Consider the following 22,664-nt stretch of genomic DNA (forward strand, 5'->3'; position numbering starts at 1 on the left):
TACAAACGGCATCTGAACCAGCCTACTTCCTAACAGTGGGTTTAAATATTATCACATTGAAGTTTAAGTGAAGTTGTCAAGATTGAGTTATTAAAAATTGATACTGTATAAAAAAGATTCTAAAGTTAGTCTCCCTTTCTCCATCTATATGCACTACTATATGAACTAATTTCAAATGTGCCCCATGGTAGGGGGATAGTGAAGTGATAGAAGTGATAAGAAGTAAATGGGGACAAATTACAAAGCAAGCAAAATATCATGGAAGTACACATCTACATACCTGTCCATACAGCCTTAAATCCCTTCCAGGTATGATATCCATCTGTAGTAAACACAACACGGTAGTAGACGGCTGACTGGACAATGTAGCGCTGTCTGTCTCCACTTAGATGGACAAGGAGGTTGTCAGAGGCGTCATAAACCTGCAGATTACAAATGGAGTAATTACATGTAAATCTACATTATGTAGGTCAAGGAAATGAAGATTTTTCTGGAATTATCTGTTTTTCTTTTTCGTTTGTTGTTTTACGCCGTATTTCTATTATGACATTTTCTAGAATGCTCGCGGCAGACACTCTGACAATGAGACGTCTCAAAATTAAATACTGGGTACAATTTGAACGGTCCACATGAATTCACAGCTATACAAAAATAAAAATACCAATAATAACTACAAATTCCTGTGTTAGGTCTCAAACATGATGATAGCTTATAGACAATGAAGAGGACTTGTTAAAAATCTAAAGATTTTAGTGTGATTACAGCCAAAGTAGAGGATTTCAGTCATTGATGTAATTAAGGTTTTGTATTTGTAAGAGTTATTTCCAATGATAGCACACCTGTCCAGGACTTGCCCAGATTACCTCTTCAGAGGCATCCCATCAGACAAAGGAGACCGCCCAAGCATTTTGATGACTACGTTACTGATTTTTAATATCACAGTGTGCCAAAACATTTATGTTGCAGTGTTTTCTTTAGTATGATGGAAAGAAGTCACTCAACCAGTTCATGCATTCCATGGTAAAAGAAGATCAGACATGGTTAGCATTCATGTTTATCTGTGACAACTTCCCACTGGTGACATTTTAGTGAACTTGGCAAGTGGTGATAAATTTTGATATTCATATTTTTATAATCTGTCAAACTGTATATAAATGTGTGTGTTAAATCATAAATATTCAAAGGGACTGTTCCCAACACTCATCAATATCTTAATGAATGAACATTAGTTTATCGTATGGATTAAATAAAGATCTCACTCTGTATATGCTCTAGACTCAGTGATCATGGATGCGTTTTGCTCATAGGTTCAGGAAGAAATGGAGGTATTTATGTATATGGGTCCAGTCTTTGTGGTAACGTAAGCTTGTAATGGTTTTTCAAAGAGATGTTCGCAAAGTTTAATCACAATGACATCGTAGGTAAATAGACTGACAATATCAGTTGTTGAAACTCTTTCAACACCAGTCAACCAGAAGCGTTTACTGCTGTGACAATGAGTTTCCAGAGACTCTTGTGTGATAGCATCTTCACGACGCAAGAGAGTTAACTGACTTTAAAAGTCAAGTTGCCACCCTTGCCGAACTAGGCTGTAAATCCTGGCCTCGATTGTAGCGCCACCAGTGGTTATTACGAGTTATGTCCCTTCTAAGCCTCTCCTATGAACTAATCAGATTCCATCACTTGCAAAATGAAGACTATCTGATCAATTATCAAGATCTATATTTTGATAAAACGGGTCTTACATCGAGAAGCGCATCAAATCACGCGAGCACCTTGATTAAAAACATGAAAAGGTTTGGAAAATATCTGTTGACGAGTTGGCAGTGCAAATGCTTTGCAAATCCTGCAATTGACCGAAATCTGCACGACTGTTTACGAACAGAAATCTCTGCTTGTAAAACATCTTTGCTGCTGTATCCTATACACCATTTGAAAGGTCTGATCCTATTGTTTATAAATATGAAAGTTATGTTTATCATACTATTTGAATAATGCATTTACAAATTAATTAAGTTTGCGGTAAATAAAAAGATGTAAGCTAACACATTCATAACGTCCAGATTTAGGACCAAGGAAGCTAAAATTGTCATATAAGATTTCATAAAATCTACTTACCTACTTTTAATAACATTGCAGGCAATAGTGAATAATTTCTTAATCTATCAATAAAAAATTATAAAATGATAATTGAAATGGGATATGTATTTCAGACATTGTGTAATGTGATAGATTTAACAAGCATGAAATACTCACAATCCCCGCCGATATGACATATCCGGTTGTGTGCAATGCATTAGCTCCTGTGAACTATGTTCACTGGGCCTTTTTGTAAATGGCCTAATTGCAGCACTAAAAAAAGTTATTACTGGTGTTGTTTTGCCATCTGCAGTTTATGATAGAATATGTACCTGTATTTGTAATGAATAAGGATGAGACATATGGACGAACAACTTCTTTATTACAATTAGGAGAGAAGTTAAGTACAGACCATGGTTGACAAGAATATATAGTGTTCATACAGTTGAGTAGGTTTAAGATCAGTTACACTGTTGTATTTGTAATGAGTTGTGTTTCTGCATGAAGTTAGTCAGTGAATGTAACAACTGTGTCCATGACACTTTTGGAGGAACATATACTCAAGCAATGCAGAACTTACCAACAAGAAAGGAAATGTATTCAATACTGTGAGATGACATTATTTGCCAAGTTTGGTGAAGAAATATGGTACGGTTTTCAAGATCTGCTCCGGAAACGAGGACTACCGGCATTTTCAGTCTAAGTTAAAGTCGTTGCCATTGAAACTATTAAAAAAATAAAAAATTAAATCCCAAACTATCAAAAGACACCAGTTCACCAGTAGGCCTATCTATGTGCCAAATATGGTGAAGAAAAATGGTACGGTTTTCAAGATCTGCTCCGGAAACGAAATGTGACGGCTGGACGGACGGACGGATGGAAGGACGGAGGGAGGGACGGACGGCACTCATTCCTTTATCCACCTTCCACTTCATGGCGGGGGATAATAAATGAATGATATGACAGGTAGGTTTATAAAATTATATACTATTTTGACATCACTACAGATTGGCCGGTCTACCGGCCTACGTCTGGGGACTTGATGCTTCTTGGTCGGTATAGATGATCTACAGGCCTACGGTGTTGAAAGAGTTAAGCAAGTTAAATTTGAAAACACAAAATCATTGTCAATATACCGGTACATCACAAACATATCGCGATACGTAATTGTTTCAATTTCATATTGCGGTTTAAAGGTATACCAGTAATACTGTGCAGCCCCACAATATAAAGATGTAACATTCTTTATATCCATTCACCAACATTGACAAACATGATGCTGTTTGATTGTGTAATCATTAGCCTTTCAAATTTCTTACTAATGATTGGAGAATAGGGTCCTTCATATCAGTATCGTATCAGTATTATGTTCTATTTGATGTCTGCTAAAGTATTTTCTAAAATATTCACTAATCTTGTTCACTTATCTGCATGCTTCATGCCATATTGGTTCTAATTGCTTAAAAAAGTGCACAATACCTAGCATACATTTAAACAAAATAACAACACCTACCTCGACAAAATCATTCCATACATTTAATTTGAAATCTTCAAACACAAGAGTGAGCAGTGTCTCTCCTGCATCAATGATGTAGGTACAGTGCAGGTTGTTGTAATAATGGCCAGGGTAGTTAGGTGAGGAGATAAAGCCAGATGAGCCTGTGTAGCGCCCTCCGCATCCTGAAGTAGAAACATTAAGGCTTGAATGTATGGCATGTTTACAATGTATCTTTTTATGAAGAAATTAGAGAAATTTGAACTTAAAAACAAATGACTGTAGTGTGTGAATGAGTATGAATTAAAAAGTTGGTTCCAAAACATAAGATAATCACTTTTATATGTGGAAAGATATTTCTCTCCAATTCAAGCATAATTAAGAGTAAAGTAAAGAGTTAAGTATACGAGGTTGAGGAAAGATATAAAGCCGTAACTTATGCAGAAAGATTTTGTCGTTATATCACCAAATAACAAAGTGAATAGAGGATGAATTACATGTCCTACTTATGTGTGACAGATAAACTGCTCTCAACAATTCCTACTTGGACAGACATCTTATATCAAATTCTGTTCAATGAGGTAAGGATATATGGATGAACAACTTCTTTATTATCATAGGAGCTATGTTTAGGTGTAGGTTCTAACACTGTTATCCAGTAAGTGATGTGACACATCACAGCACAGCACTTCCTTTCTGTAGGGATAGGTGAAAGCCACCAGCCCACTGACACTAAGCAAATCACCAACTGATACGCTCCTATTGTAATAAAGAGGCTGTTCATCCATATATCTTATCCTTACTTAGTTCTCAATTTTCTAAATGCCTCGCAAAGACGTTTCTGTTAAACACTTTTCTGATACTATCACCTCTGAAAACACTGATATATTACACTAGTCCTATTATCTCTGAGTAACCAAAGCATTCTTCTTTTTAATTTAAGATCTGTCTTTCCAATATACTTTTCATTGCATCCACTAGAAACAATCAATCTAAACTAAACTCGTACATCACAAATAAAGCAGCCACACAAACCCACAATTCCACTCAGTGAACATTTAGATACATGTGGAAGCAGCAATTTTTTAGTTTTCCCGCTATAGGAGCTAAATTATGATCATGAACCTACATGGTTTCAAAAAGAGCAACATTTCATATTTTCATGTATATATATTAGCAGGCATTCTGAGATACGCACAGCGCAGGGGTTGCTATCCTACATGGAAACCATTAGGGGCGGCGGCGCTTAGATTCGGAGGGGGAGCCTGGTCGATCTACGACCAACAATTCCCACACAGAATGTCAAGGGACTCCTTACGCTGCTGGTACAACATTGACACGGACCTGTGGGTGCAGTACATGGTCACACAGCCGGTATGACAACCAGTCAGGTGGAAGGGGCACATTGCCAGTAAGGTATGCTGGGACTTTAAGAAGTTTGGTTGTAGCAGGCACAACTGTAAGTACGCTCACAAATGTGGTAAGTGTGGCAGAAATTCCCACAGCTCTAGGAATTGCTTTCAAGGGAATGGGAACCAATCTATCTCTGACAGCAAACCAGTCGCCAGGAAAGGTAAATTCAATGGCCCCTTCCCCCAGTGGATCTCATTGATATGGCACCCTGGTTACGCCAATATGCTGAGGTCAGTTATAGAGACGCTAATTACTTATAGGTGGGTTTTAGTTTTGGTTTCAAGCTTGAGTTCCAGGGTAGCTGCACACGTCGCCTTGCGATCAGAGATTCACCAAGACACGGCAACCTACGTCAAACAAAAGCTACAAAAGGAAGTGGACCGTCGCAGGATGGCGGGCCCCTTCAAGGACATCCCCCTGGACAACCTCCAAGTATCCCCAATAGGTCTGGTGCCAAAGAAGCAGCCAGGCCACGTTCAACATTCAGGTAAGCACACAGACAAATTCAAACTAATTCACCATTTATCCTAACCCAAGATCAAATCTTTAAATGACTTTATAGACGCAGAGGCCTGCTCCGTAGTGTATGCCAGATTTGGTGAAGCTATTCACATGGTTCAACAACTGGGAAAGGGGCATTACTATCAAAATTCGACATCCAGTCAGCCTTTAGAATAATACCAGTCCACCCATCCAATTTCGATCCAGTTGGCATAAGACATGAAGGTGAGTTCTATTTTGATAAATGCTTACCATTTGGCTGCTCCATATCTCACGCCATATTTGAAACATTTAGAACCTTCTTGAAATCCCACCTCCAAACACCAGATTATGCATTACCTGGAGGTCTTCCTAACAGGAGGCACAGCGGGCACCAGCCAGTTCTTAGACAACCTTAACAGATGCGTTCATACACTGGAACAGTTTGGGGTCCCTATTGCCCACAACAAGACTGTCTGCCCCACTACACAGCTGACAATCTTAGTCAAAGATCAAGGAGGTGACAGCGGAAATCCAAGACATCCTGTCAACTGATAACATAAAGGTCACAAAAAGGGCCCTTCAGTCCCGCAGGGGCAAGCTTAACTTTATGTTCAGGGCTGTACCAATGGCAAGGGCATTCAGCCGTAGGCTTATAGATCTGCTCAGCAAAAGTAACCAACCATTTTACAACATTAGGATTACCAACTGGGTCAAGGAAGTCTTACAAATGTGGTTAACATTTCTCACCAGTAGTAATGGCATTTCAGTGTTTCAGGATCAACTACAGGTAGACAGCCATTTGCTTCAGCTGTTTACAGATGCAGCCGCTGGGGCTGGCTTTGGGGCCTACCTGCAGGGCAAATGGTTTAGTGGCAGATGGCCAAACCAGTGGGTGACGGATGGAACTACATGAGACTTGCCACTACTGGAGCTATTCCCTATCTCACTGGCCATCCAATTTTGGGGCAAGCAACTAGCAAACGAAAAGGTCCTCTTCTACTGCTACAACCAAGCCGTCATCGCAATCATCAACAAACAGTCTACCAAAGCCCCAAGAGTGATGATCCTACTCCGCTACCTAATCCTGCAGTGCCTCCGGTATAATATTCTGTTTAAGGCAAAGAATGTCCGCACCCATGCTAACACTATTGCCCTGGGTTAGAAATTGGCACTAGTCCTATAGTCCTTGCCAAACTGCCCAATAGTAAAGGTATACTAAGGACTAGTAGAATTTTGACATTTTTAAAGGTTTTGATATATGCTATCATTATAAGGACAAGTGGACTGAAACTGTTAGTTTCTACCGCACTATTTCCCCCCATCTCAAAAACATTATCAGCTGATCACCGCAATTATGTAACACCGGAAATACCAGTCAACAAATATGAACTGAAATACGCAAGTTAATCCTATTACTATAATATCTGGTTATAAAAAAGTGTACATTGTTTATCTGGACTAATGTTTGCAATATAGTTTATCAATTTTATTCATAATTTCATTCAATAATTATTATTATGTTTACAATAATTTCAGCGAAATCTTATGCGAAGTGATCGGTAGATCGTACAACTTGCCGTTATTTTCAGCAACCACGGTCATATTACTGCTATTGATGCCTTGAAACGAACTTCAGTTGCAAGAGAATGGATACACATATCATAAATGCCATACCTTGACTAGTTAAAAGTCATATTTGAGGCAGTTTTAAATGTCAACATAACGTTTTCACAATCGAAATACATGTAGCGCGGGAAGTCCCTACGGTGACTGGTCAGATTGTTCCATACATAAACATATCCTGCATACCACCTGTACCAAAGTGCTACGCTTATGGTTCTTATAATTTTAAATATATACAGTGAAAGCTGCAACTAAAATAACAAACACGACATTGGAATATATTATTCCTGATAAAATTATAATTTCAGATACAATTTCTTCCGAGCATTGCATCAAAATTCTTTGAAGTTGTATCATTGGGTACTTTTTAACTGAATCACCGGTAGATAGGGAGGAAACGTGTGCACAGCTGATCGCTATTTCCGGCTTAGTTTACGAGAAAATACACACGGTCATCTTAATCTCTGCATATTTATCAAACAATGCTTGGGAGAGCAGGAAAAACAATTTAAATGGTAAATCATCGTGCCTACTGATTTTTTATATCAAATTACATCTTTTTAATTGACCAAGTTTGTTATACCTGTTTATTCGCCTGAATTCGCTGAAGGGATATGATATGTTTTTTAGTGCATATTTACACTCTATAAATTGTTTTTTACACTATGAATGATAAACAACTTCTATTCTAATCTTTTTTTAAACTCTGAAACGTGCAACGTAGATGGTGGTAGGTAGGCAGAGCATGTATACTGTTTTGTTGGTCATCTACTACCTACAACTCCACCTCAGCTAAACCACTGATCATTCATAACGCTTATCAATTATTTGGACCCCGAAGGTAGCGTTGCAGCGAGGGATCACTGTAGTACCTGCACACCCTCGGTCATTTAATCCACTCTTATCTCGTTTTTATTATAGGCATGGGCATCCACTGTTTGGTGGCCTATGCCTCTCCTTTAACATAGACTATAAAAAAAGAGTGCTATTGAGCCTTCAGAAGAAAAAGCCACTTGGGCTGCTTTATGTCATCAGAAAAAATGATTATATGTGAAATTAATACACACAAAAGGTCCCATCTCTGGAAAAATAACTTCAGTCTTTATAAGTATCTCTTACATAACCTAACTTCAGCACATGCACCAAGTAAAATATCATGGATCAAGAGGGCGTAACTCTGTAAAGAAATAATTCACACATCAATTTCCGAACTCAGTCTTGACAAGTATGTCTTACATAAGCATGCAAACTTTCATTCATGTAACTTCAGTAGTTTCTTAGAAAAGTTGTCCCCATTTCACGCAATTTACACCTAGTTGAAGGAGCAAGGGCCTTAACTCTGTAAAAAAATGAATCAGGGAGGTCGGATGTACCTATATACTGAAGGCAATGATTATCATGGATGGGGTGTGACCATCAAAGTGGATTCCACAGGTTCATACATCTTCAACCAACTTGACTGATTCATGGAAATTATTTCAGATATCTTAATAATTAATCTTCAAATTGCTGATGGCTGAGGTCATTTGGAAATATTCACAATTTTTATCAACTTTTGAAAGGGCATTCTTCTACATCATGAACAAATTTTTAAAAATCTATGGGACATTTTAGATGACAATAAGTCAATGTCCTTGACATTGAACCGAACTGAAAATTGCTAACAAACAACAAATAGGTAAAATGCTTTCTGTGACCTAGAAAATAAGATAACTAATATTAACTGTGTTCTACAAACTTCCCTAAGACACCATCATGAGGTTCTGAAGATGTCCTGCTTGACAAGCAGTAAATTGGACAAATGCTTCCCATGAATTTTAAAGAAAAGTCAACAACATCACAATCAACAGGGGTCTGCAAACACCTCTAATATACCTTGGCACAGACACTGAACCATATTCGTGCAGAGGTTCTGGAGATAATTTGCTAACAACAACTATGGGACATACAGACAGATCCCAATACTAAGTCCCTGCTTTAAGTAAAGGTATGTCGGCCAGGGACAAAAAGAATAAGGTTTTTCATAAGAACTACTAATACATTGGCACCAACTGAAAGCTACTATAGTGACAGGGTGACTTTCCACTTGCACAAAGAATAAGGAAGTTGTTTTCGTTTTTTTATCTGAACACAAAATACACAAGTATTTCAAGATGGCTTGATTGTACCAATGCAGAAGCAGTAACACTTCAAAGGTATCAACGTCAGTAAACAGAAACTAAAGCTTTCACTAACTATAATCGCAGTGAAGTGGTTTTTTCCTCTTACTTCAATGCCAATGCTACATGTGAAGGGAGGTAACTCACTGTTATCAAGAGCATTTTAAACATCATTATCCCCAATAATATCGTCAAACTAGTAAAAGTACTTTGCCATGGCTAATCCAGCATGTAAGATACACAAAATAGTGGATTGGGTGGTAATGACAGGTTTGGGGTCATCAGCTTCAGATGACATGGGTCATTGCTCGTGTGATTAACACCCGGTGTGTCTGATTCAGATTTGTTTTGTTACAGGCCACCATACTAAAGATGAAATGTAACTGACATCAATACACTGAAACTTTATGTAATATGTCAATTACACAAACACAATGGGAGGATACAATTGTTAAGGATGCAAAAATGTACCTCTCTTTATAGTACATTACTATAACTGAACATATGAGCATTCACTTACCATCGGCATTATGAAGTTTTCCAATGAGAATGCAAAACACAACAGAGAGATACAGTATCCAGCTATTTGTATGGTTCATCTTGGTGTGAGTCATCGTACTGTCCACATGTACTCACAACACACCCTTGACACCTGCATATTCAGTCATCCAGTAAGACTGAATCATCCCAAACTGCGATGTCACTTTATATGCGAGTTCGCTGTGGAGTGTTTCATAATGCATGTGTTTGATACTTCCTGCTTTTCATAAATAATGGGCCTGCCCCTTCGAATATCATAATTATTTTTTATAGAAATTGATACAGTATGCCTTCTAGCCCTGTCCACCATCGATTATACACCAGATGATGTCCAGTTACTTATGAATGTACTGAATTACTTATGCTGCTGTCCTTGATTGCACATAACAAGAGAGGGAAGAACCCTATCTTGCCCATCTCTTGTAAATATGTTGTGTTTGTTTGTTTGTTGTTTAACGCTGCACTCAGCAATATTCCAGCTATATGATGGCGGTCTGTAAATAATCGAGTCTGGACCAGTCAAGCCAGTGAAATCATGACACAATTGGGATACAATGACATGCATCAACCAAGTCAGCAAGCCTGACCACCTGATCCTGTTAGTCGCCTCTTACGACAAGCATAGTCGCCTTTTACAGCAAGCATGGGTTGCTGAAAAAAAATTCTAACCTGGATCATCAGGGGTCGTGTATACCATGCATGTAATAGGTTCCATTATTATGGTAGCATCAAATAAAATTGTTTGTTTGTTGTTTGATGACACATTCATCAATATGACGGTGACCTGTAAATAAGAATCCAGTGGTTGGACGTGAAGTGCTGCCAATTTCCAGATAGATTGGAGACAAAAGACGCTCTCCCACTCAACTGGAGTCGGCATTATGTTGAAAGTCAGTAGACATAGATTGGAGTCTATAGTTATAGTCAGGTTGAAAGGATCGGAAATGATGGGATGGTTGGGAATGAACTTGCGATTTCCCTGACCTACTGGTGTGGAACTTTTTCGGTTATTCTCTTGTTGTGTCAGGCTGATGTGAGGACTCCAATGTATACTGAGATATGTCCCTTCCGTGACTGGATTGTAAAGAATCCTTCCCCAAGGGGGCAAACTTACATCCATGCTTCCTGAGCCGGTTCTCTTTAACACTTGCATGGAAAGGATGATTCGTGGGCCTTTACTGCCAAGTTTATCGTGGATACTTGAAACCGTTCTGTTGTATCCTGACAGACTTCATCAATGATCTCCCGGAGCTTGTCATTAAAAACCTTGGGTGCCATGATGGGTTCTGACATAACCATCCTCTTAGTATGATCCGAGACAGCACTAGATCATATCTGTGACAGTAGCTGTAGCCTCTGGATCCATCTTGGGTGGTTGATGTGTCCTCCTGCACACGGACGATGGTATCAAGCATAAGTCCAACTTGATCCATCCTGATGGATTGCAGTGTGCTTCCCTTGATACCCTCGTATGATTCCGGTTGTGGTGGAATGACACACAGAAGAGTATCTTAAACATGCCGGGACAGAGCTGGGGCATGACAGCCAGTGTATTCTGGCATCTGTTGTAACTTCTGTTCTTCTGTCTTAGATTGCCTAGCTCTAGCAGGACATAAGATTGTAGAGATGTTCCAATAATTCCGAAAGGATAGAAGTCTGTTGACATAGGTCCCTCAATAAGCAGCTGGTGTTGCTGCTGGTAAGCGCTGTATCCCGTCTGGTGGTTGTTGCTCAAACCATATGCTTCTGAGAAGATCCAGCAAGGTGACCATGATGGCCCTATAAGGGATGATGCTCTGTAATTAGTAGAGTGTGTGCTGGCAATCTGGCCAATGCGGTGGTCCACTTGGTTCTGTAATGGTTGGTAAATACACTGGTCTCCCCGTGGATAGTTGTACATGAGTCTGACTGCCCGTATGGGTAAAGCTTGGGGCTTCTACCCCCGATGACTAGCTTGTGTTGTGTTGTTGTGTGCTCCATCTGACGACCATGCAGTCCGAGTTGATGATGAAGTTGATGGGCTAGTCTCATGTGTCTGTCCCACATGAGGCCTCTTGGCCAGGGCATTCTTCTTAGTCTGATCATCTTGACATCACTTCAGTCATTCCCCATCTGTGAATAGTGCTAATTCCAATGCCGACCTGCTTGTTAAAAAGTTGCTCCAGCAAACTTCTGGAGATGGCAGGGGTCAGTTCACCCAGAGCAGGAGTCTTAGGCGTTATGACTTTAGGAGACAACTGGCTGGGATGAAAGGAGAAGGTATGAAGATGTTCCCTGCCTTCTTAGCCCCATCTTACTTCTGGCTTCCTAATGGAGTCCGACAACTTGATGAAGGCCAATAGGGAGAGGGTGGTGCACTGCTCACATATCGTCTCTGCAGAGCAAAAGACATATCTACACTTCAAGCAGGAAGGATGAGGATCTCCCATGATCATATAATGACCACACAACTTGCACCAAGAGGGAGAGATAAAGGAAGCCATGACAGCTCACACTCACAACATCAACTTTATACTTATGTGATTATCAACCGATCAACCAACTTACTGAAGATATGTTCCTAATTTAGCTGAATAAAGTAGATAACTGAACTAGCTAGACTAAAGATTTAGTTAAAGCGTGATTGCAGCCAAAATTCATGATCATGGCAATGACGTAATGGAGGTAGAAGGATTTGTCATAATTATAAATTTTTGGCACAGCAAATTGCAGCACCTTAGATGACTAGCACATTAAATTTTATTTTGCACTTGTCCATAAAAAAGATCTCCTGCAGAGCTGCCATCTGGTTAATGGCAAAAGTGGCACAAGGAAATGTCACTAGTCCTTCCTGTATTCTACTCTGACTACTCAGCCTCAGACTTGAGTTGTTATTTTAACGCTGCAACCTGTGACACTTATCCCCAATGTTATCCATAACAGCATAAATGATATCTACAGTTCAAGTTGAGTATATTGGATATTAACTTATAGTAGATAGCCTCAGTGCACGGTTCCTTTAGATAAAAAAAAGAACAAAATTAAACGTTCCATTTCAATAGTGAATTTCTTCAAGAGAAAAATAAATCGATAATGACTGTTTGTCTCATATGTAAACCTTGTTAAATTCTGGCTCATTTCAAACTATGGTTTGAAGGAAATGAAGTCAAATTTGCATAAACATTATCCTGTCAAAAATTGAAACGAATACACATCATGTTTTAAATGAAACAACAAATAGAAATTTCAGTGTTGCTATAAAAAAACATCCCTGAGTCACGGAAACCATCCACAATTTTCTTCCTTATTACTGTGCAACTCTCTATAAATGTATTTGCCAATGAACGTACCAGGAAACAACATAACACCTGACAACTGAATTAACAAAAAGCCTATCACAAGAGCAAAGTTAAACATGCCCTTGACAATCAGAGCTGTGTGTAGTGTGTGCACTTACGTATGATGCACACATCCCATTCTTGGGTACATGTTTTGAGAAAAAATGCTATTGCATATATTGTGCGCAGTCAGTTATGATGAGTCAATGTTTGAGGCTTCCTGCAGTCTTGCTATTTCGATCATGTAAACAGTACATTGGCATATAATAGTCAAATAACAAAGAATTTTTACATGTCAAAGTCTGACGATTATGTATACATTCTCTGACAACTAAGGTTCGTTTCAAGGCATCAGTGGCGGTAATCTAACCATCGTTGCTGTAAATATAGGTGAAAATATTGTAAATGTTTTTTTAATCTGGATACTTCTAATAACCTGACACGTTACATTTCCTGATGAACTGATGTTTCGGTACCATGAGTGAACATGCCCCAATATATTGCATGGATCAATAATTCTAGAGACTTTACTTCTTAGTTCACCTGACTGAAATTCAAGTGAACTTATGTCGTGGCCTTTTTGTGAGTCATTCGTCCTAAACATTTTCTACTCAGAAACCACTAATCCAATGGTACTGAAAATCCTTACACTTATTCCAATAAATTATGACATCACAATTTGTCAAGAGAGGTTCGAATCCAACTTTCAATATGGCCGCCTTGTCAGTCACATTGAAAACCTATTTTAGACAATTATTCAGTCAAATTTTTTTTAAAAGAAATGAAATCAAATGAAATTTGGCATGTGCAATAGTAGTGCGGCTCAACAGACATGTTTCATTTTTTGCAATATTATAAATTTTGACCTTGATTTGACCTTGATTTGACCTTTTCACTTTGACCTTACTGCAAGCTGAAACTAGTCCTGGACATTGCTGTCAGTTTTGATCAAAATGTAATGGAAATTTAGTTTATGTGTAATTAGTTGTTTGGCTGAACACATGCTCCATATTTATCAATATATTAAATTTGACCTTTATTTGACCTATGCAGTTTAACCATACTGAAAACTGAATCTTACCGTCAGTTGTGTTTAAAATCTAATGAAACTTGGTGTGTGCAGTTAGTAGTGGTGCTCAAAATATATGTTGCGTTTTTTGCGATATATTAAATGTTCACCTTTACATTTTAACCATGCTCATACATTTTTTTTAAAATACATCATCTGTAAACATCATCTCAGAAACCACTGGATCAATGAAGCTAAAATTTCACATGATTGTTCCCAACAAAGATGACATCCCAATTTGTTCAAGAGTATCAAATACGATCTGCCACAGCAGCCATACTGATCAATTCTTTTGGCCATTACTCTTACCTTATTTGTTCAGAATGTCATGGAATTTGGTACCTGATTAGTTTGAACACGTTCTGCTTAGTTCTTAGTTCTTAAATACCCTCAAAAGGCATACATGTATTTGGCTGAGGGAGCTGCACTTTGGCATATATGATTCTCCATATGATGACATCATATTTTGTTTTTAGATTTTAGTGGTAGTTTTTTAGTTTTGAGTATTTATGCAGAAAAAATGAGAATATCATTACTGACAGCAACTCTATTTAAGTGCCTGTCTTTGCTGACATTTTAAACTGTTGACTACATATCCAGGTGAAAATGCTCATCAGAATAGTGCTTAACCGAAAAACATAAGACAATATTGCTGGGTAATTTTACAGTACAAAGTGGGGCGGCAGAGTGTATCACAGAGAAGGTGAAATAAGGGTTAGTACAGTGGAACATTCCTACCGAAAAGGTTATCGGTCTAGCGTCTGATGACGAAAGCGTATCACTTGACAGCAAAGTGGAGTCAGTGTTCAACTGCAACAAGGCAGCAGCCTTTTCATGATTTATGTGCACTGAATCACCCATAGGGTGGCTTCAGCATCCCTTGATGCAGCCAAAGTATCCAAGACTATCGCTAATTATAGAGAAACACTGAATAACATTTACAAACTGTACAAATATTCAGCGAAGAGATACACCAGATTACGTGAACTGTCTGATGTTCTTCTGATTCTGATTTTCAAGTGTAAAACAGCCTTTGAGGAGACAAAAGATAACTGGTCTGCACTTGTCATGGAAATAGAAGAAGGAGCAGCAGAGCGAATTAATGGTGCAGCAGTCAACATCCAGAAAAAAATAAAATTATGCAGATGCACATTCAGTACAGGCTTTTCAAAATTCACGTGCAGGCTTCATCGATGAATTGTGCAGTACATTACATGACAGATTTCCCGAAGACAGTCTGTCTGACCCTTACTTGCCTTGACAAAGTCCCAAACCCATCTCACTTCCCAGATTCACAAGAAGAATTGAATGACTATGGAAGGGATTCCCTAAATCAGCTGAATACCCGTTTAGCCCTTAGATTGGTCCAATAAATAATGACGACTCACACATAGATTGAAGTCACTGATTTCGTCTCTTTGTCAACAGCTTTTTATGTTTATGATAAAGAAACAGCCTGTGAAGTAATTATTGTGGACTTATTTATTTTGAAGAATTGACTTCAAAAGTATTTGATTATTTGGAGGATTTAACATAAAAACCAGTGTGCACACTGTGTAAATCTTCAATATATCACTTTGAATGTCTGGTTTTATTTCAATCAGGAGTCAAATTAACACTGTGCTAATGTAGCTGTATAATTCTAATGGTTTATTATGACCTTGTTACTTAACCTGGATTTTATATTGTTCGCTGAATATCTTACTTCTGTCATTAGGAATTTGGTTTGATTTGGTTCACCGCCATTAAATGTATTGATCACCGTTCCCTTGAACAGGAAGAACTACATTCATGTATATTACTTGTACTGTATAAACAGGAGCTTGCAACTCAGACAGGGTACATAACCAAGGGTGTTGAGTAGTTTACAATACCAATGTATTATATTTGGCTTCAGTCTCTGACAGAATATTAAAAATGCGACTATTACCTAAATTTAAGTTCTTTCACATGTGGACTGGACCGGAAAACATAATGTGCATTTGAGACACAGTTTCAAAACTGCACTAAAAAGAATATATCATACATTTCAGTTTCACACAAAATCTTCCTTAAGCAGATTTGTCTTCCCACCAGGTTTTTTACTCTCCAGAAGCTCTTACATAAAGAAATAAGGCATGCACAAACGGAACATGGTCAGTTAATTCTGAAGTGCTGTGACAGATCATTTAATTAGTTTAGCATGTTAAATGCATGTGTTTATCTGTTGGATTGAATGCTTACACTGCAATCAGCAGTATTCTGCTATTCTGTAAATCTGTATGTGATCGAGTGTGGACCAGACAAATCAGTGATTGATATCATGAGCAGAGTCCCACGTTGTCAGGGTATGACTGCAGCATTCAACAAAGCCACTGTGTCTGACCCACCGATCTAGTTTAGTTGCCATGTATGACCAGCAAGAGTCCTGAGGTCATAATCTAACCCGGGCTCCCTATGTAGTTGCTAAATGTATAACATGGCTGCAATTATGCTAAGGTAGGGCCCTTAACAGATGAAAGAAATCTATCAGGTTCTCAAGTAGTTCATGAAAAATTCTGACAGTTTGTCATGTTTTGTACATATACTGTATGATAGTAGTGTATGAATATTGCCAACTCTTGTATCAAATTTCCACGAGTCATCGCCACATTCTTTGAGATATTCCTTGTTTACTCTAGATATTCTCAAAGATATCATATTGGATTAGTAGTTTATTGTCTTCAAATGACTACATAAGACATGTAAGCGTAGCCAGTGTAGCTTAGATTCAAGGCATCGCCAGCAAGTATGATGTTAATATATCAGTTGTACCCAGTAAGTGTATGTTGTATATATTGTGGTGTCAGTCTTTCTTCTGAGTAAAGCATTTAGGTATTATTGTACATGTACACACATCTTTCGATCTTCATTTCAAGTGAGAAACCAAGGAACATGACTCTGTTAGAATCAGTTTTCTGTCTAATCTTGACTTCTGTCTAAACCGGAGTTACATCCTGGTCCCAGGCAAGTCCGGTTTAGACAGATTCCACTGTATCCCATCTTTTAATAAAAGTGTTATATTGGACAAAGGTTGTCATGATTTGGATACCATGATAAAAGCATCAAATTCTGGTTCCAACGTTATTTTTTAACTCTTTCAACACCAGTCAACCAGAAGTGTTTACTGCTGGGACACCGAGTTCCCAGAGACTCTTGTGTGATAGATGAAGCCAACATTTATCAAAGAAAATACCTGCTTGTAACATATATTTGCTACTACATGTTATACACCATTTGAAAGGTCTGATCCTATGGTTTATAAATATGAAAGTTACGTTTTTCACATTATTTAAAATAATGCCTTTACAATTTAAATAAATTTGTTGTAAATAAAAAATGTACGCTAACACGTTGTTTACATCCAGATTAAGGACCAAGGAAGCGAAAACTTGACGATTTTCGGCAAATATATGATTTCATAATATCCACGTACCTATTTCTGTTTTATTTTCATTGTTTACATCATTGGGAAATCATTTTAAAAAGAATTATAAATAGTTTCTGTCATCACTCATTTCCCGATAACAGCGACTGTCCGCTCAGTAAAATGAAGAAATACCCCTGTTTTCAAGGTTTCGTATGAATAACACGTTCGTCGAAGAATGGCATGTGACACATCGCTGGAAAGCTTATTCCTTCATCTACACGCTCATAACATCGACTGTTTTTTTTCTGTAGTTATAACAAGCGATTTCATTGGATTAAAATTGGTTTCTAATGACGCTTTCTTGCCAAAATCTGCTACAAGTTTCGTGATTGGTCAATTTTGAGCACGTGACCTAAGGCAGCCAATCAAATTACAGCTGTGATACCAAGCTCGTGTTCGATAAATTACAGAAGTTTGCGAAAGAATTTTGTTAAATCGTGTTATTCTGAACGTTTAGAGCAGGAAATCACGATATGTATTAAAAATATGGAACTTCGTGAATGTATCGTGCTAGGTTACGAGCTGTGACAAAGATTTTTCATGCATATATTTTTGCATTAAACATCGTGTCCGAGCCGAGAATTCAAGGCGACGAAAGCCGAGATGTCATTTGACTTACATTACACGCGATCGCACGAAAAGATGGAAATAATAACTTAGATGTAAGTTTGATTACTTTTATATATATTTTTGTTGATTATATATATTACTTTGTATAATGTATTTAAAGATTTGTTTAAAACGTCTTTATTTTCTTCTTTGACGTGTTCGATGTGGACCCGTTGTCGAAATGTGTGTCAGAGAATTTTATTTTCAATAACATCGCGGGAAATAGTGAATAATTTTTTAATTTAACGATAAAAAATGTTCAATTGAAATGGAATATGTATTTCAGACATTGTGAAATGTGATAGATTTAATAAATGAATGATATTACAGGTAGGTCCATAAAATTATAGTACTATTTTGACGTGACTACGGCTTGGCCGGATAACCGGCCTGCGGTGTCTGGGGACTCGATGCTTCTTGGCCGGATAACCGGCCTACGGTGTTGAAAGAGTTAATACTGTGAAACTTTATTGAAATATATACAAATCCATATAGAAATATGTCTTTCTCTGATGTTTTGAAAGACACACCATGATGTCTAACAAAAGGTTTGAATTACATTTGATGATAAAACTCCTACTCAAGTAGTAATATGGTCACGTGAGTCAAATGACACTTAAACAATCAGGTGAACGTGAGTATCTTAAAACAATGTCGTCAACAGCCATCCATTTCATTATTCCTCATCTTTATATGCAGTATGATATCACCATCTCTTATGATTTGTGATGATAGCTCATGTACATGACTTCAATATCGATATTTGCGTTAGAACAGTTTCATTACTCATGAACAAAACAATACAAAAACATATTCTTGTGATCTTAAGCAAATTTTCACAATGTTTAAGAGTTAAAATGGCCTTGTTCTAAGCATATTAGAGTTGGGTCCCTTATCTTTGAGCACTTTAATACCAATCTGTCTTTGATGACATAGAAGAAAAACAATTTTTGTCATTACAACAAGTTATTTTCGCATTGAAAGTGTTACGTTATACATAAGCATACAAATCCATTTGATCTATCAGTATGTCGTTTCGAAAATAGGCAGTATTTTTTCTCGCAATGCCACATGTGCAGTTCCAATATCAGATATGAAAAGCATAGTAGGTGAAAATATAGAAATACTGTTGGACTATTTTGTGAAAGAAACAAATAAAAATGTTAAATGTAACTCTGAGACACTTTATGTCTGAAGGATTTGTGTCTCACTCCACACCAAGTTCCACAATGTGCATGTGTCAGTGACCAAACATTGATCTGGATGGCCATGGATTGGGATGTCTATGAATGGAAGTAATCATTGAGATGATGTTGCTGATAGAGTATAACCCTGATCATAGGTATTCAGGGATCTGGCAATGATAAGGCAGGTATGTTTTAAATGTATCTTTATCACCACTGATAAAATAAAATTGTCTCTCTTCAAGCCACAGTACCGTACATTGCTACAATAGGTCAAGACTGTTTTGAGACTTTAAAAACATCAAAAAATATTTTTACAAAGATATACATGAATTAGTTCTTTTCATTTTGATAAATTACACAATGTAGTACTGTTGTCACTCAGGCCCATGTATTAATTCAATCTAAATCAGACTTTTGGAAGAAAGCGGTGAACAAATATATATTTTTTCAGAATACCAAGGATGTTTTGTGTTGCACCAATGGCATCACAATACATGTAGGTTAATATATCGATACACAGGTATTCATGATCACATCACCAGAGGTTATCACAGGAAATAGTAAATCACTGCTTGAATTGAATATATTTTCTGTTAACATTCTCTCACATCACAAACACTTAGCTGAAGATTACAGAGACATATAAATCAACCATTATGTGTTTCTATTACACTAAAAACTTCATATTTTCTGTTGGTGACATCCATGCGAGTGCTATGGAATCAATGCTTTATAGTACATGCCTAAGGTGGAAGAGGTAACATTCTGTAGATCAATTTTTCAACATTGACAAACATGATGCCATTTGTTTGTGGAATCATACACTGAAAGCCTTTCAAAAATCTTATTGATGATCAAAGAATGGGCTCAGTCCTATCAGTATCATACCAGTGTTACCTCATATTTTCTGTCTGTAAAGGTATATTTTTTTTATTGCTTGTCGTAAGAGGAGACTAACGGGATAGGGTGGTCAGGCTCGCTGACTTGGTTGAAGCATGTCATTTATCCCAATTGCGTGGAACGATGCTCATGATATCAATCACTGGATTTTCTGTTCCAGACTTGATTATTTACAGGCTGCCGTCATATAGCTGGAATATTGCTGAGTGCGGCGTAAAACAACAAACAAAACAAAATCATTCCATTATGACCAAGTATACATCCTCAAAAAACAACATCTATACATACCTTGACAACATCATTCGATGACTCTGTAATGAAGTCTTCAAACACAAGAGTGATCAGTTTCTCCCCTGCATCAATGATGAAGGTACAGTACAGCTTGTTGTCATAATTGCCAGGGTAGTTAGGTGAGGAGATGGAGCCAGATGAGCCTGTGTAGCGCCCACCGCATCCTGAAGTAGATACAATAAGGCTTGTTAACATGGCTTGTTTATAATGTATCTTCTCACCAAGAAATTAGAGAAATCCATGGATTTATAACAAAATTGGTGTAGTGTGTGAATGAGTAAAAGGTCAAACAGTTGTTTCAGAAGAAAACATAATTACTTTTAATGTGGAACAATATTTCTCTGCCAATTCCAGCATGATTAATGCTCTCAATGCAACTGTCAAACCCATTCGACAGGCACATAGTCGAAGGACACCCAAAAATGAAACTTGCTATAACAGTTTAACGAGTTGGCTTTGCATATATTTTAAGTTATGTATGCTATGCATAAATGCTCAGCATGCAAAATATCAAAACTTTCAGTAGTTTTTTTACATAAAAATAAAATAAAGGGAGTTAAGAAAGTATCGACCACATTTATCGGCACACAATTACCAGAAACGGCCATTGTTGACTTTTGGCACTTCACGTTCAGCGGCATGCAGTCCGATATTTTCTTTATAATTTTATAATTTTTCATATTCGATCATCAAACAATAGTTATCAGTTTTAATAATAAAAACAATACAACCTCTATTACATCATAGCCATAAATCCTGTATTTTGGCTGCAGAGAACACTATTACTTAACCTCTTGATATCTTTAACAGATATCCACTCAACTGTCAATTATAGTCTGGAAGGTAATTTAAGGTACCCACGTTTACTACAATATCTGAAAAACTATTGGACCTACTCCAGTCAAAAGTGGTATGAAATTATTAAACAGTCATATATAACTGGATATTACATTTAAAGACAATCGGTACATGAATAAAAAATCTGTCTCTTTAGCTATCACTATATTTCATCAACAACCAGACCTGTTCGTCACGGGTGGAACAAGCATTCATTGTAACAGCCATCTGCATAATGCTGTTGAACCAATCAACTCACCACGAAAGGGTGCACGGGAATCAGCACGCACGAATACGGTGTTAGCTTTGGGCGTCTCAACGTGCGCGATTCCCATGCACCCTTTCGAGTTGAGTTGATTGGTTCAACTGTGTCATATGGCCCTGTGATGCAGGGGTAGCATTATGCAGATGGCTGTTTCAATGAATGCTCGTTCCACCCGTGACGAACAGGTTTGGTTGTTGATGAAATATAGTGATAGCTAAATAGACAGATTTTTTATTCATGCACCGATTGTCTTTAAATGTAATATCCAGTTATGTATGACTGTTTAATAATCTCATACCAACTTTGACTGGAGTAGGTCCAATAGTTTTTCAGATATTGTAGTAAACGTTGGTACCTTAAATTACCTTCCAGACTGTACACACAACTAGATTTTCCCCTAATAGCACATGTAGCTTCTCGGCTCTTCTCTGCAAAAAGGCAGGAAAAACGTCATTTCTTTCCAAAGAATGGGGGAGGATGGTGGGAGTATTTACTGATGTAATAAAGGTAGTATTCTTAGAATTATTAACAATGATAACTATTGTTTGATAATTCCTGCGAATCCTTTACCTCTATTACATCATAGCCAGAATATACAGGATCTGAAAGGCGGGATCTGCCTCTAGTATCGCCCTGTGTAGTTGATAGCAATCCAATATGAGTTCTTGTATATTTCCAGATTCAAACCCTTTCAAGAGGTAATTAGTCTAGAATCTCTTTTAGAGGACTTGAAATAGGGTATTATGATTATATCAGTCAATATGCGATACCTTCACCTGAAGTACCTTATTATTTCCTGATAATCATGAAATGATGTCTTTAGTTCTATTCTAACTCATCATTTGTCGAAGATTCTGAGAGTGACATATATTCCATTTTTGGAAGATCCGGGGAATGCCAATATCCTCTAGGCTGAATGCTCGCATGAGTCTGTTAAGCACCGGATGTG

The 22,664-nt window shown here is 37.6% G+C and overlaps 1 protein-coding gene across 1 annotated transcript in view; it reads right to left on the bottom strand.

The window, feature by feature from the left end:
* Positions 1-272: 272 nt before the first annotated feature.
* The window catches only part of LOC139457383 (scavenger receptor cysteine-rich domain-containing protein DMBT1-like), a 92,243-nt gene continuing 69,851 nt past the window's right edge, over positions 273-22,664 (bottom strand). The window contains exons 6-7 of the mRNA XM_071238788.1: positions 20,611-20,777; positions 273-422 (exon numbers count right to left, since the gene is read on the bottom strand). Of these exons, the coding sequence (XP_071094889.1) occupies positions 273-422; positions 20,611-20,777 (317 nt within the window). The remainder of the gene's footprint in view (positions 423-20,610; positions 20,778-22,664) is intronic.

The sequence above is a fragment of the Haliotis cracherodii genome, unplaced genomic scaffold (assembly GCF_022045235.1).
Source record: "Haliotis cracherodii isolate W230 unplaced genomic scaffold, xgHalCrac1.p SCAF_12, whole genome shotgun sequence".
In the NCBI taxonomy this organism is placed as follows: Eukaryota; Metazoa; Mollusca; class Gastropoda; order Lepetellida; family Haliotidae; genus Haliotis; species Haliotis cracherodii.